Consider the following 14,254-nt stretch of genomic DNA (forward strand, 5'->3'; position numbering starts at 1 on the left):
TGTTCGGGTAAGAGAAGAATATTGAAAAACAGTATATTGTACTGCGGGTATTTATCAAACGTTGGTACTTTGTTATGCTAAAGTACCATTATGCCAAGCGTTGCGGACTTTCAATTTTATAAAATTTATGCTGGCATGTTATTAGATTTTTATATGCAGAGTAAAATTAATTTTATGTTATTTTTGTTATATTTCCCTGGCACATAATCTGCTTTAGTAAATAATTAGTTTTTCGCACACAGCACACATTGATGATGTTGATGGCATGATAAACAGCTAAAGAGGAAAATAGTATTACAAAACATTGGCGACAACAACGACATCAATAACAACAAACTAATAAAATTTATTATCCGCCACGTAATGCGATGAAAAACACCAATGTTGGTAATTGCATTTGGTTTGTAAGTAAATTTTACTGCGGGTTTGAAACAGTGGTTTATAGCGATTATAAAACGAAAAGTAAAATATTTAGTAGACATTATAACCAAGCAGTAGACAATCGCCTATTTATAGATTGTCCTACTTCCAAGCTATTACGGCGAACATAAATTTTCATTATAGACCAAAAATTACCATTGAAATTATGTCAAATTAATTTAATTTATAACAGATTTTACAATATCTCGTTGGCACTTCAAAGCCACATCTTCATCACTTCTCTGGTGAAGGAAAATTTGCTCAACTGAATTAATTAAACCGATTATGACATTACAATACCCTTCACATAGAATATTCTTTTCTTACCCAATAAAGCCAAACCAAGCCAAACAAAATTCAATTACCAGAAACTTAAGAAAATTAATAACATTAAATATGACACATAATAAATCTTTTAATTAAACCCACTTTTCCATTGTATTTAATTTCTTTCTTTTCCATTTCTTAGAACCAAACTTTGTTGGCTCTTATGACATCGGTGATTATGTGTATTTCTTCTTCCGTGAAACTGCTGTCGAGTACATCAATTGTGGCAAGGCTGTATATTCGCGTATTGCTCGTGTCTGTAAAAAGGATGTGGGTGGTAAAAATATATTGGCACACAATTGGGCCACCTACTTGAAGGCACGTCTAAATTGCAGTATTTCTGGCGAATTCCCCTTCTATTTCAATGAGATTCAATCGGTGTATCAGTTGCCAAATGATAAGACACGTTTCTATGCAACATTTACCACAAGTACAAATGGTTTAATCGGTTCGGCGGTATGCAGTTTCCACATAAATGAGGTGCAAGCAGCTTTCAATGGTAAGTTGGTAAATTGTAGGAGTTTTGAGAATGAGATAAGTTAAAAAGAAAACTAATTTTAAAGATCATAAAATATATTTAAAAATCTTGATAATAGATTTTGCTAAGAACTATAACAAGCTCAGCAAAACCGGGTCGAAATTTTTATCTTCAACCATAACGAAAACACAAATTTCCACAAATTAGCAGTCACACAGCAAAAATTCGAATCCGTTAGTCATTATGTAACCAATTACAAAGTAATGTAACAAGGTAAAACTACTTACTAGGTAATGAGTACGGTGGCACAGAGTGGGTTTGTCCACCTACAAATACTAGCTTTGTGTAGTTTACATGAGCTCGTTAAAGCAACCCTTAATGCTCATACGCGTAGCACAGTTTATAGTGTATTCGGCTACAAATCCGAAGCTCGCATTATCAAATATAGCACGGAACAAAGTAAAATAAAAAAATATGAAGTGTGTTGAAATTGAAAACAAATTCCACTTTAACTGTTCTAAAAATAGAACATATATTTTTTTAGCTTATTTTTCAACTTCTGGTGGTCATAGAACAACTAGTTATTTCTAGTGGTTATAGCATATCTAGTTATTAAGTGCGACATGCCCTTGTTAAAATAATGGGTTAGTAGGTGGTTTTGTAAGTAGTTCGATTACCAAAAAGTACAATAAAAACCCATTATTTGGTAATGATTGTTTTTGGCATCATCACATATATATTGGTATGCCGACCATTTTCTACCCTAGAGATGCCAAAACTTCAAATTTCAATAAATTCAATTAGGTGTCAATGGTTTTCACATTAAAATTTGGGCTCAAGTCCCAAGCCGATCCACGTCAAATTTTTCTAGGATGTTGAACACTTCAGCGAATTCTTATCCACATTTCCTTATAATTTCGGCTGTGGGTTGCGTCTCTATAATTCAATTCAATTTTACTGGACTAACCCCCATTTTTATACCCTTAGCATTTATGCTAATGTTCTACAGTCGATAAATCCTAGTTTCACCCTTTCAGAATTCGCGAACTGTTAACATATTCTATATAGATGGCTGAAATTTCCTTTGAATCACGCGTAAATTAATTTTTTTTACGCGACGGACCTAATGAGCCATTCCGCGTTCGAATCCATCCACTAAAACGGTGGATACAGCTACCTTAAAAATAGGAAAATCTGCAAAAATCATGGCGTTTGGAACAAAAGATTGCCCAATTTTGTTAAGTTACGAACAAGGTGGCGTATGGAACAAATTGTTTTAAAGGACTGGGCTTGAAAACTGAAGAATAATAGTTTTTTTTTTAATCTAAATACTTTTGAAAAATCTAATGTTATATGAAAACCACAATTTCTTTTTAGCTTAAGGTAACGCCTCCTATAAAAAATACCCTCGTTTTAAGACAAGATTTCGATTTAAGTCCACAAAAAATTACGAAGATACGTTCATTCGTTTGAAGCTAGTGTGGGCACCGACTACAAAAATGGTACTTTGAGAAAAATGCGTTTAACGTTTTTATGTAACATTAGAAATGCAAAAATCAGTTCCAATCGTAAGTTTTACCACATATTCTACCCTAATTCTATATATTTCAAATAAATAAATGTCATGGAGACCTATAATAATGGTCCTTAATGCATTTATTTGTTCAAATAAATGTTTCATTTGAAGCCGTGAATTTTCAACCTCACAGTAGCACTTCACATAAGGGAGGTGGAACACAATTGATAAAAAGTGGTTCTGTTGAAATGTGACAAAATGTGTTCCATGTGACACAAACAGCCAAAAACACGAAAAAAGATCCCACGGTACAATTCAGCAACTTTTTGCAACTATAAAAATTGGCCATAACTTCTATACTATCACAGATATCTGACTAAAATAAACTACTAATATATTCTTTGAGTTTAATCAAGTAGAAATAAGCTATTACAGTATTGAATTTTTGCAGCACTATTAATCCGTATGGGCTCAAACATTAACTTCAGATTTTCTCGAATCAGGAAAATGGCGTATGGAACACTTAAGCATGACACCGACGATACATGGAATCCTTCATGCGCGATTATAATATTTGCGAAAAAGCATGTCAGAAATTACAAAGATAGATTGATTCGCTGTATTCAAAATCGTATGCGCTTATTTATTTTCACATTTTTTGAATGATTGAAAGTTAAATATTCCCAGCAAAATTTGAAGGAAGGGGTTCTATGCGATGACGTGAGTTCATGGCATCTTTTGCATTGGTTCAAACGAAACCGTGAAAGATCCGATCTTTTCATAAGCATTTGAACCAATGCAAAGGTAGTCGTGAAAGATCCGATCTTTTCATAAGCATTTGAACCCATTCCATTCCATCCAATAGAAATAAATTTTGTGTATTTATTTATACACATTTTTCTAAATATATTAGATTAAATATTTACAACAGGCTTGATGTTGTCGGAGACTCGAAATCACAACCAACGTTGTTCAAACACTCGTCGTATAGTCCGGTCAAAATAGACATTGAAATAGCAAAAATTCCCACAGAGCTGAATTTTGGTGGAGAGCTAGAGTCTGCCATTAGAAGCAACGTCCTAAAAGTCCCCATCGATCCCATGTGTGCAAAAAAAATATTCGGGGTCAAAGGTAAAATTTTAGGGGTTTTTAGGTTTTCGGATTTATTTTTTGATAACGGTTGATCTAATCAAAAAGTGACTAAAGTAAATATGGTAGACAGAAAAATTATCTACAAGTGTGACCTTTATAATTTTTTCCTAGAAGGAACCATTCTTGAGGTATAGCTGTTCTAAAAAACACATGATTTTTATGCACTTATAAGGGAAATATGCACATATTCAGACGAACCGGCTAAAATAAGCGAAGTAATCGGGTCTGTCCCCCAAAAAAATATATATTTTCTTGAAGAGCGAAATTATAGCTATCTTCTTAAAAAAATTCCAACAAAATCAGAGCTTGTTTAGTAGAGTTATTCAATGTTAGAGTCATTTTATGCAAAAATAGCCCATTTAACCCACAAAGCCCAACGGGAACGCCCCCAACGAAAACTCTCCGGTTTTTTTCAAATTTTGTCGGAAGGTAGGGTTTGTTGCGCTGATTACGGAAATGTATAATTTTCGACGGTTGCGGATCCGGTTCGCCGGTTATTCGACCTGAAAGGCCAAATTTAAAAACCGGGTTAGACCCGGTTCTACTAAACCGATTACATAACACATAGTGTCGTCACTTTAACCGGTTCGCCTCATAATGTACTTACGCGGCTAATTCTTTATTTGTCCTTTAGATCGCGATATCTCGAAAATGGTAAGTCTTTTTTCAAAATCATAAAGACAACTCTTGTAGACAATTATTGTATCTACAACTTTTACTTTAGCCGGCTTTTGCTAAGTCTTACCGTTTTTGGGAAAAATTAAAAAAAAACTGAATAATGCCTCCAAAAGTGACCTTTGACGCCGAATAACTTGTTTTGCACACATGGGATCGATGGGGACTTTTAGGACGTTGTTTCTAATGGCTAACCCTAGCTCTCCACCAACATTCAGCTTTGTGGGAATTTTTGCTATTTCCCCCTTATACGCATGTCTATTTTGACCGGACTATATATAGCCCTTATAGAACGGTACCTCCCGATTTTCCGCATTTTGAAGGTTTCCGCCACATTAACATTAACCGAAATGGCTGAAATTTGGTATGTAGTCTACCCTGGGACTACGAAATGTTCGCCCCAGAAATTTTTCAGTATAGGTATATGTATTGTCTTCCTTAGGGCTATGCCCCCTCAATTTTCGTTTCGTATTTTGTTTTTGTTGGGAGTACAAAACATTCCCATCGAACTAAGTCGCTGTAGGTTCACGTTTTGGTATATGCTCCATAGGAAGGTACAACTATAGATTCACGTTTTGTTATAGCCCCCATAGAACGGTGCACAATGTCGCGAGTTCATATTAACTGTGACCAAAAGTAGAAGGAGTTGTCGTAGGTGCATCAATTTTGGTACACGTACCTATTATTGACCTACAATCTTTAGGACAAAAAATTGGGTTGGTCGGTTCACGTTTTGATATAGCCCCCATAGAACCGTACCTCCCGATTTTCGGTATTTTGAATGTTTTAGGCACTATGAACAACCGAAAGTATTCAAATTTTGTGGTTAGTCTTCGGCAGAGGTACCAAACATTCCAACTGAGAATTGTGGGCTTAGGTCCACGTTTTGATATAGCCCCCATACAACGGTACCTCCCGATTATCGGTATTTTGAAGATTTTAGCCTCATTATTACACCGAAATTGCTGAAATTTGGTATTTAGTCTTCGTCTTCACCTTGAAATTTGTCTGCATACGTCCACGCCTTCATATAGCCCCCATAGGACGGTACCTCCCGATTTTCGGTATTTTGGAGGTTTTAGCCTGATTATCACACCGAAATGGCTGAAAATTGGTATTGAGTCTCCGTTGGGGGATTTATAACTTTCCAACAGAAATATGTCGGTATAGGTCCTCGTCTTCCTATAGCCCCCTTAGAACCGTGCCTCCTCATTTTCGGTATTATGAGTGTTGTGGCCTCAATATCCACCCGATATGAGTGAAATTTGGTGTTTAGTCTTCAAATTGTTTATGAGCATATTGATTATACCAAACTCTTGTCTTTATATATGAGAAATTTCCTTTAAAATTTTTTTTGACCGATTAGTGGTCAAAATGTGGTCAATTTTTTGCAAAAAATGGAATTATGACTTTCGCTGTTCACAATTTTTTTAAAAATTGATATTTTTAAAATTCTCTCGTTTTAAAGCAAGATTATTAGGTACTTAATAAGTCCACAAAAATATATGATGATCGGTTCATTCGTTTTCGCGCTATAGACAACACCGCAAAACGATTTGTTAAAAAAGGGGGTATTCTCTCAGTTAGGTGGTCGCTGAAAAAGAGAAATGACACATTCGTCTGCAAACCTCTGCAGCTGGGACCTTTATATATTTGAAGTACTCACTTTTTACTACTCATACAGCAGAAAATATCGATATACACTTTTATAAAATTTTTCCCCACTCCACTCAATTTAAAATTTGCTTCAGAAAATTAATAAACTTAGTAATACATGTTTGGGTAAATGTAAACACCATATGATTAATATTTACATGCAAACAAAAGTGTAGCCAAGTTTATTACATCCCAAGAGAACTTAGGAAACATTTTTGCTGCGAACGTTACTTTTAAATTTTAAATATTAACGCATAATATAATTTATTAATTTTAGAAAAAAAAAAACCAAAAATACGTATTAACTAAAATTGTCGGATTTAAATCCTCATATGGCAAAAACTACTTAACGTATCAGTACCAAAATTCAGATTCTTCCTCATTAATATGTTTTCTATCACTCTCCATCAATAAATTTGTTCAACGAAGTATTTAGTTTTTACCATTTTTGGCCACGGTCGTGACACTGTGCGGTGCTCTCCGATTTTCTGTAATTTCAAGGCTGAAATTGGTATTCAGTCTTTGCTTGAGGATCAAATATTCCTATGTTTTGTATTTCATGGGTTCTTGTCACATTTTCGAACCGAAATGTAAATACAAAAGTTTAATTAGGAAAATTTTTGTTACAGGGCAATATTTTGAAAGAGAGGAGGAGTTTAGTATAAAGAGTCCGGTCTGGTCGAACTTTACTCGTTTTTACATGTTTCTAACTCCATTTCTCAAAATTTGCTAACATTTCAAGCTTCTCCTGTAAAGTTTTGGTTTTGTGGGTTACGTCTTCGGGCATTTAGGGTGACGATATGTTGGATTTCTCAGTGAAATCGGACACTTTTTAAAAATGAGGTTTTTGATTTCCTTTATTTTTTGCTGTGGTAATGCTGCTTATAGCAAATCATTTTAATATTTTTCAGTTTTTTTTTGACTAAGGTTTCTGAGATATGTCGCCTTGAAAAAGGCGAATTCTATAAAACCTGTATGCAAAGAAATACTCATAACTTAATTTGTATTGGTCCTATTTGAAAAAATCTTTTATGTAAGCTTTGTTCTTTTATTAGCTATTTAAAAAAAATTAAGCAATACTTGCACAGCGAGCTTGGATGCAATTTTCGCGATTTTGTTCAATTTTCTTTAATTTTATCTCTAGAACCTTTAGTAAAAAAAATCTGAAAGTATACTAAAATATTTTGCTGTTGAGCAGAATCAAAAAATAATGAAATAAAAAAAACTTCATTTTGAAAAAGTGTGCGATTTCACTCAGAAATCCCATATATAGCATTTCCAGATTAAATGAAACCCTTTCCAAATTAAATGAAACCTTTTCCAAATTAAATGAAACCTTTTCCAAATTAAACGAAACCTTTTCCAAATGAAATGAAACCTTTTCCAACGGAAATGAAACCTTTTCCAATTTAAATGAAACCTTTTCCAATTGAAATGAAACCTTTTCCATTTGAAATGAAACTTTTTCCAAATTAAATGAAACCATTATTTTTTATTGTAATGAACATTAAACTGATATTGCTTTTTATTGTTTTAAAATAAAATAATAACATCAATTGATGTTATTATGACAAATATAGTTATATAAGAATGTATTTGTGAATTAGCGTTACGGATACCATTGTTTTTTAATTTTTTTTTTTGTTTTTTGAGTTATTATTTCGTAGTTTTTCCTTCCATATTAACAATAAAAAACTATGTTTTCCAAACCTTAAAAATGAAATACGAAAATTTAAAATTACTTTAAAAACAGCCTCAGTCGAAATAGAACGAGCCTAAAACGTCGAAGTTAAGAAAAAACAGGCTCGGTATTTTCCAAAATGGATACTTCAACAAAAGGAACATTTAATATTTATAAAAGATAGTGAATTTAATCTTCAGACTGTGCTGCCTTCATTATAAGATCGATATGTAACTCTAATGGCAGTAAATAAAATCGGGGGTTTTGTGTACCATAATATAATTTCAAGTTTAAGTGTGAATGCAGACAAATTCAAACAATTTATAGAAGTTATTTTGAGGAAGATTACACCAGACTTAGAAAACTCGTTTCTGATAATAGATAATCAGCAAATACGTAAGAGGAATGACATAAGAACTTTATTAGAATAAAACAGATATCAACTTAAATTCCTGCAGCCATATTCCCAAAGTTCAACCGATTTAGAATGCATTTTCAAAAATAAAATGCTGCGCTACAACTGAACTTCGAGATCCTTCATCTGACCATAACATAACTGAGGCGATAGAGCGCAGCATTCAACAGAAAAATCAGCAAGATTGTTCGAAAAGGTGATTGTATTGGAAGTTTCCCAAGCAGAAAACTGAAGGGACTGACTACGTAAGAAAGGTATTATGTTAACATAGTGAATTGATATATTTCTCATTTCCAGATCTATATTTAACAAAACAATCAAGTATTTCAGCTTTTGTTTTTCGTTTATTGATAAAAATAAAATTAAAATTATGAAATAAGAGCTCAAAAAGAGTCGAAAAAAACAATGATACCTGTAGTGAGATTCTGTAACACATTGTTGTCCTTACCGACAAAAGTCGTTAAAATTAAAATGCCCATAATTTCGGTAATTAACGAATTTTTGCGGTAAGTTAACGATGAATAAAAAGTAGTCGCTAACCTTTACCGACAGGAATAGTGATGCCAACTTTTATTGAAAATTTTCAATAATAATTTTGCGATTTAATTTTACCGATTTTTGTCGGTAAAGGTAAAAATGAGTTAAAAAATCACTCTACTGTAAGGTTTATTCACAAATACATAAATACAGTCGAAATCGCTTATAACGTCGTCGTTTATAACGTCATATCGCTTATAACGTCGAAATCCAAAAGTCCCGAATTTCTGCCACACAAATAAATATCGCTTATAACGTCGTCGCTTATAACGTCACATCGGCTGTAACGTCGGTTTTTTGTGAAGTATTTGAATTTTGCTATCGGTTATAACGTCGAACCATTCGAAAAAGAAAAATTTCTCTCAATATTTTGTTGTATGTATATTTTTTCAAACTCTAACAACAAAATACCAAACATATGCGTAAAATGTTCGAAAATGGGTTTGGACAACTAAATTACGACTCACAAGGAGGTGCTCTCAAGTCAATAAAGCTTGAGTTTTTGCCACCCAATGTCACATTTGTTTTCAACCCATGGACCAATGTGTATTAAAATCACATTGCCGGAATCGGAAAATATCCACTATCCTGGCAAGAATAGAAAAGGATCAAAGTACGAAATTAAACGTGTTGGATGCCATGTTATTGTTAGAAGAAGAGTGGAAAAATGTAATGTCGTCTGCATTGCTAATTCGTTCTTTAAACGATTCTGAAGACATTTATCTTCATTCTCATTTCTCCCAGCACGTAGAAGATATTGATGAATAAGTTGCCATTGATGACAATGTTTTCAATGACGACATAATAATAAAAGATAAAGACAATTCTAACGAAGAAATTGAGGATACTACTGAACCAGAATTTCAATTACAGTCAGTGTCAGAGGCGTGTCTAGCTGTAGAAACACTTCAAAAATGTATTTACTCAGAAGATGTTATACGTAAAGAATGTGTTTTAAAAGACCCTTACAAAACTGAGATCTGAGTTAGATTTAAAGCTTATGTTGGAATTCAGAAGCCCAAACTAAAATAACAGACTATTTTAAAGATAACCAGATAACCATGTCCCATATTTACGTAATATATCTGCTGAAAAATGTATTTAATATAGTAATTTTTTATTATTTTGTTTTTAAGTCATATGTATGTATGTATATAGATGAAAAAGTAATAAAACAACGTATTTATACCCAAAAGTCACTATAGATAATAAAACTTCACATCTTTTATAAGTATCGTTTATAACGACTATCGCTTATAGCGTCCGAGTTTGGTCGGTCCCTTGACCGACGTTATAAGCGATTTCGACTGTATATAACTATGCTTGTTTTAATTACATCAATGGATGTTAACATTTTTATTTAAAACAATAAAAATCAATTTTAGTTTCAAGTTCCTTATAACAAAAAATAAAGGTTTCATTTAATTTGGAAAAAGTTTCATTTCAAATGGAAAAGGTTTCATTTCAATTGGAAAAGGTTTCATATCCGTTGGAAAAGGTTTCATTTAATTTGGAAAGGGTTTCATTTCATTTGGAAAAGGTTTCGTTTAATTTGGAAAAGGTTTCATTTAATTTGGAAAAGGTTTCATTTAATTTGGAAAAGGTTTCATTTAATCTGGAAATGCTATATATTCGTGAACAGGATAAAATTGTGATGACCCACAAAACTTGTTGTTCATAGCTATATTTTAGATGTAAACATATTTTTACCAGAATCTTTGCCGAAAATATAACTTTACTCAAACAAAATTTTCCGACTCCGGCTTTGGTGTCTTTGGACATACACACATATATGCACATTCACATATTCACTACATGCCTGAGACAATCTTTTCAAAGTAGGAGCCTTGTTAGCCTTAAATAGGCTTACGACTTATAAAAATAACTATGATAAAAGAGTGTTAACTAGTTAAAAACCACATAATTTTACTCAGAATCTCTAATATTTAGATTTTGTTTTTAAATGCAATAATTTTTAATTCTACTCAGTTTAAATTGAATGTCAGATATTGTTGTTGTTGTTCTCATTGCTTCATAAGTACAATTGACATGATTTGCTAAACATCTTGCCAACATTGAACTAAGTGTTTTGTGATGTTACCGTGGTGGCTTTAATCCGCTTGTGTGTCATGGCAAAATAGAGTATTTGTGTCTTAATGCAGCTACAATGGATTTGGTGATTGCTTTAAGTGTCTTGGTTGCGGTTTAAGGTAATTGATACACTTGGCCAAAAACCATTACTTTTAAAATGATGGAAACAACAAATTCTATTGCTTTGTGTTGGCAGTAACAAAACAATAGTAGACGTTTCTTTCTCGATGTGCTCGTGTTATTATTTTAAAATACTTTTTTTTTGTATATCGTTACTTGCAAAAATGTTCCTTGGGGATTTCTAACATAGCAACCAACAAACCTTATATAACATTTAGAAAAGTGTGGCTGAAGCAAACATTTTCGCAATAACACCACAATTGTTCTGGGATTACCAAAACAACTGTAAAATCCTTGTACAAAGTAGAAGAAAAAAAAAAACAATTGTTATGCAGTATTTCTATTTATTTCTTATTTTGTATTTTGTTTCGTGTTCTTCCTTTTCTACTTATTTTGATATTTTTTCTTTTTATTTTATTTGTAGGTAAATTCAAGGAACAATCTACTTCAAATTCTGCCTGGTTGCCTGTATTGAATGCACGTGTTCCCGAACCTCGTCCCGGTACGTGTGTCAATGATACCTCAAATTTGCCCGATACTGTTTTGAATTTTATTCGCTCACACCCGTTGATGGATAAGGCGGTGAATCATGAACACAGTAATCCGGTCTATTATAAACGTGATTTGGTCTTCACAAAGTTGGTGGTTGATAAGTAAGTATAACAAAGATGTGGCTTTAAACAAGAAGTATTTTATTTTTAAAGAAAACGCTTTTTCGAAAATTATATCCGTTCATGAAATGAAGTGTACATGTGGCAATTTTAGAAATATGAATTTAAATGTTAGTAAAGAAGTAAAGTATATTGATTCGAATACCGGCTACGCAACCCAAATCCCTTTTCCAAATAATTATATGTACATTAGAGGGTTTTCATATATTATGGTCCTTTTTGGACGCGTATAAAAAAGAAAGGGTTTAAGTTCGGCCGGAACGAACATTTTATACCCCCACAGCAAGTCGTATTGAAGTAAACTGGAAAGTACTAAGCACTTCGGTCACGTCAAGGTTTATTCCTAGGAGAAGTGGAATATGCCAACTATAGAATTTCACTTTCTTTCAAACTTTAATTCGATATCTTCTACCAATTTAAAATCCGAAATACCATGTAGCAGTCATTAGATTAAAATGAGTAAAATCGGGAGGAACCTTTATTGGAGAAATATACCAAACTATGAACCTATCTCGTAGGGTGGAGATTTCTTACCCATTTAGAATCCAAAACACCAAATACACCCACTTAACAGCTTTTAGCTTTTAACCTGAGAACCCGCTGAACAATTTTTGTGGATAATATTTTTTTACCACTAGATACCTTAAATTGCATGTTAATTTTAGTCGGAATATGTCGGTACAGTACTCAAAGTAGCTAACACTGTGAGGTACCAAAATGACATTTTCTGTCCCCTTGGAACCAAAAATGACAAATTACTGCAATTTTTGTATGAAAAATATACTAAAATACTCAAAAAATACCGAAATCGGATATACATCTTATATGGGGACTACATTAAAACTTGAACAAATTGTCAAAACCCCACAATTCGTTGTATTCCTATATCGAAGAATAAATGCCAAATTTCCGTAAATTCGGATAATGTGCATAAAAAACTTAAAACTACCGAAAATCAGGAGATACCGTCCTATGGGGCGATATTAAAATGTGGACCTGTACTGACAAATTTCTGGGGAAGAGTTTTGTACGCCCAAAGAAGACCAACAAAGAATTAAATACTAACTTTTAGACTTTTATGTGGGATAAGCCCTGAAAATGCCGAAAATCGCTAGGCACGGTTCTATTGAAACATGGGATCGTGCTGACAAATTTCTGGGGAAGATTTTTGTACCCCCAAAGAAGACTTAATAGAAAATTGCAGCCATTTCTGTAGGATAACCCTAAAAAACGGAAGTCGGGCGGTATCGTTCTATGGGGCTATATCAAAATGTGGACCTATATTAACATTTTCAGGTGAAAGGTTTTGTAGCCCCAAAGAAGATTAAATACCAAATTTCAAACATTTCTGTAGGATAATGCGGCTAAAATCCCAGAACTACCGAAAATCGGGAGGTACTGTTCTACGGGGGCTATACCAAACCGCAAATTTGCACTGCCGCAGATTTCTAGCGAAGAGTTTTGTAACCCAAAAAAATACTTAAAACCAAATGTCAGATATTTCTGTGGGATATTACAACTAAATCCTTGGAAATATCGATAATCTGGCGGTGCCGTTATATGGGGGCTTTGCCAAAACGTACACCTGTACTGTTAACTTTCTGGGCAAAAATGTGTAGACTCAAAGAAGGCTAAATATAAATATCAAATTCCAGTCATTTCTGTAGGATAATGCGAAAAATTCCGAAAAAATTCGGACGGTAACGTTCTATAGGGTTATATCAAAATGTGGACCTGTATTGACGAAGGTTTGGGGAAGAGTTTAGTAGCCCCAACGAAGTCTTAATACTAAATTGCAGATATTTATGTAGGATAATGGGGCTAAAACCCTGAAAATAGCGAAAGTCGGACGGTATCGTTCTAGGGGGCTATATCAAAACGTGGACCTGTACACATTTCTGGATAAAAGTTTTGTAGCCCTAAAGAAGATTAAATATCTAATTTCAGACATGTCTGTACGAAAGTGCGACCAAATCCATGAAAAACCCGAAAATCGGGCGGTAGCCTTATATGGGGGCTATATCAAAACGTAGACTTGTACAGTCACTTTTCTACACAAACATTTTGTAGCCGAAAATCGGGAGGTACTGTCCTATGGGTGCTACATAAAAATGTGGACCTGTACTGACAAATTTCTGGGGAAGAGCTTTGTAGCCCCAAAGAAGACTTAATACTCAATTACAGCCATTTATGTAGGATAATGCGGTAAAAACCCTTAAAATAGCGAAAGTCGGGAAAGACCTTTAATGTACTGAAAATCGGGCAGTGCCGTTCTGCATAACAAGTAAAAAAGTATTAGTCAGCTTAGCCGACAGAGATATACCCTTAGCCTATGTGAATTGAAACTTTCGTATACGAAAAGATCGAATGTATTTAAGGTATTTTCAGAATTTTTGGGCCTTTTTGGATTAAAGTGCAAAAATGTTGCGGAGGAAGTACTTAAAGGAATGGATCGACATAGTCAATTATGAAAATGGAGTCATATCTTTTTGACAGATATCGCGCCCACTAGTCA

The 14,254-nt window shown here is 33.6% G+C and overlaps 1 protein-coding gene across 2 annotated transcripts in view; it reads left to right on the forward strand.

Moving 5' to 3' along the window:
* Positions 1-14,254, forward strand: part of Sema2a (Semaphorin 2a) — a 491,368-nt gene that overhangs the window by 434,356 nt on the left and 42,758 nt on the right. For both annotated transcript variants that reach the window (XM_073957591.1, XM_073957592.1), the window contains exons 9-10: positions 890-1,246; positions 11,493-11,721. In XM_073957591.1, the coding sequence (XP_073813692.1) occupies positions 890-1,246; positions 11,493-11,721 (586 nt within the window). The remainder of the gene's footprint in view (positions 1-889; positions 1,247-11,492; positions 11,722-14,254) is intronic.

Source organism: Musca autumnalis, unplaced genomic scaffold, assembly GCF_047663935.1.
Source record: "Musca autumnalis isolate F117 unplaced genomic scaffold, ASM4766393v1 scaffold_5, whole genome shotgun sequence".
Taxonomy (NCBI): domain Eukaryota; kingdom Metazoa; phylum Arthropoda; class Insecta; order Diptera; family Muscidae; genus Musca; species Musca autumnalis.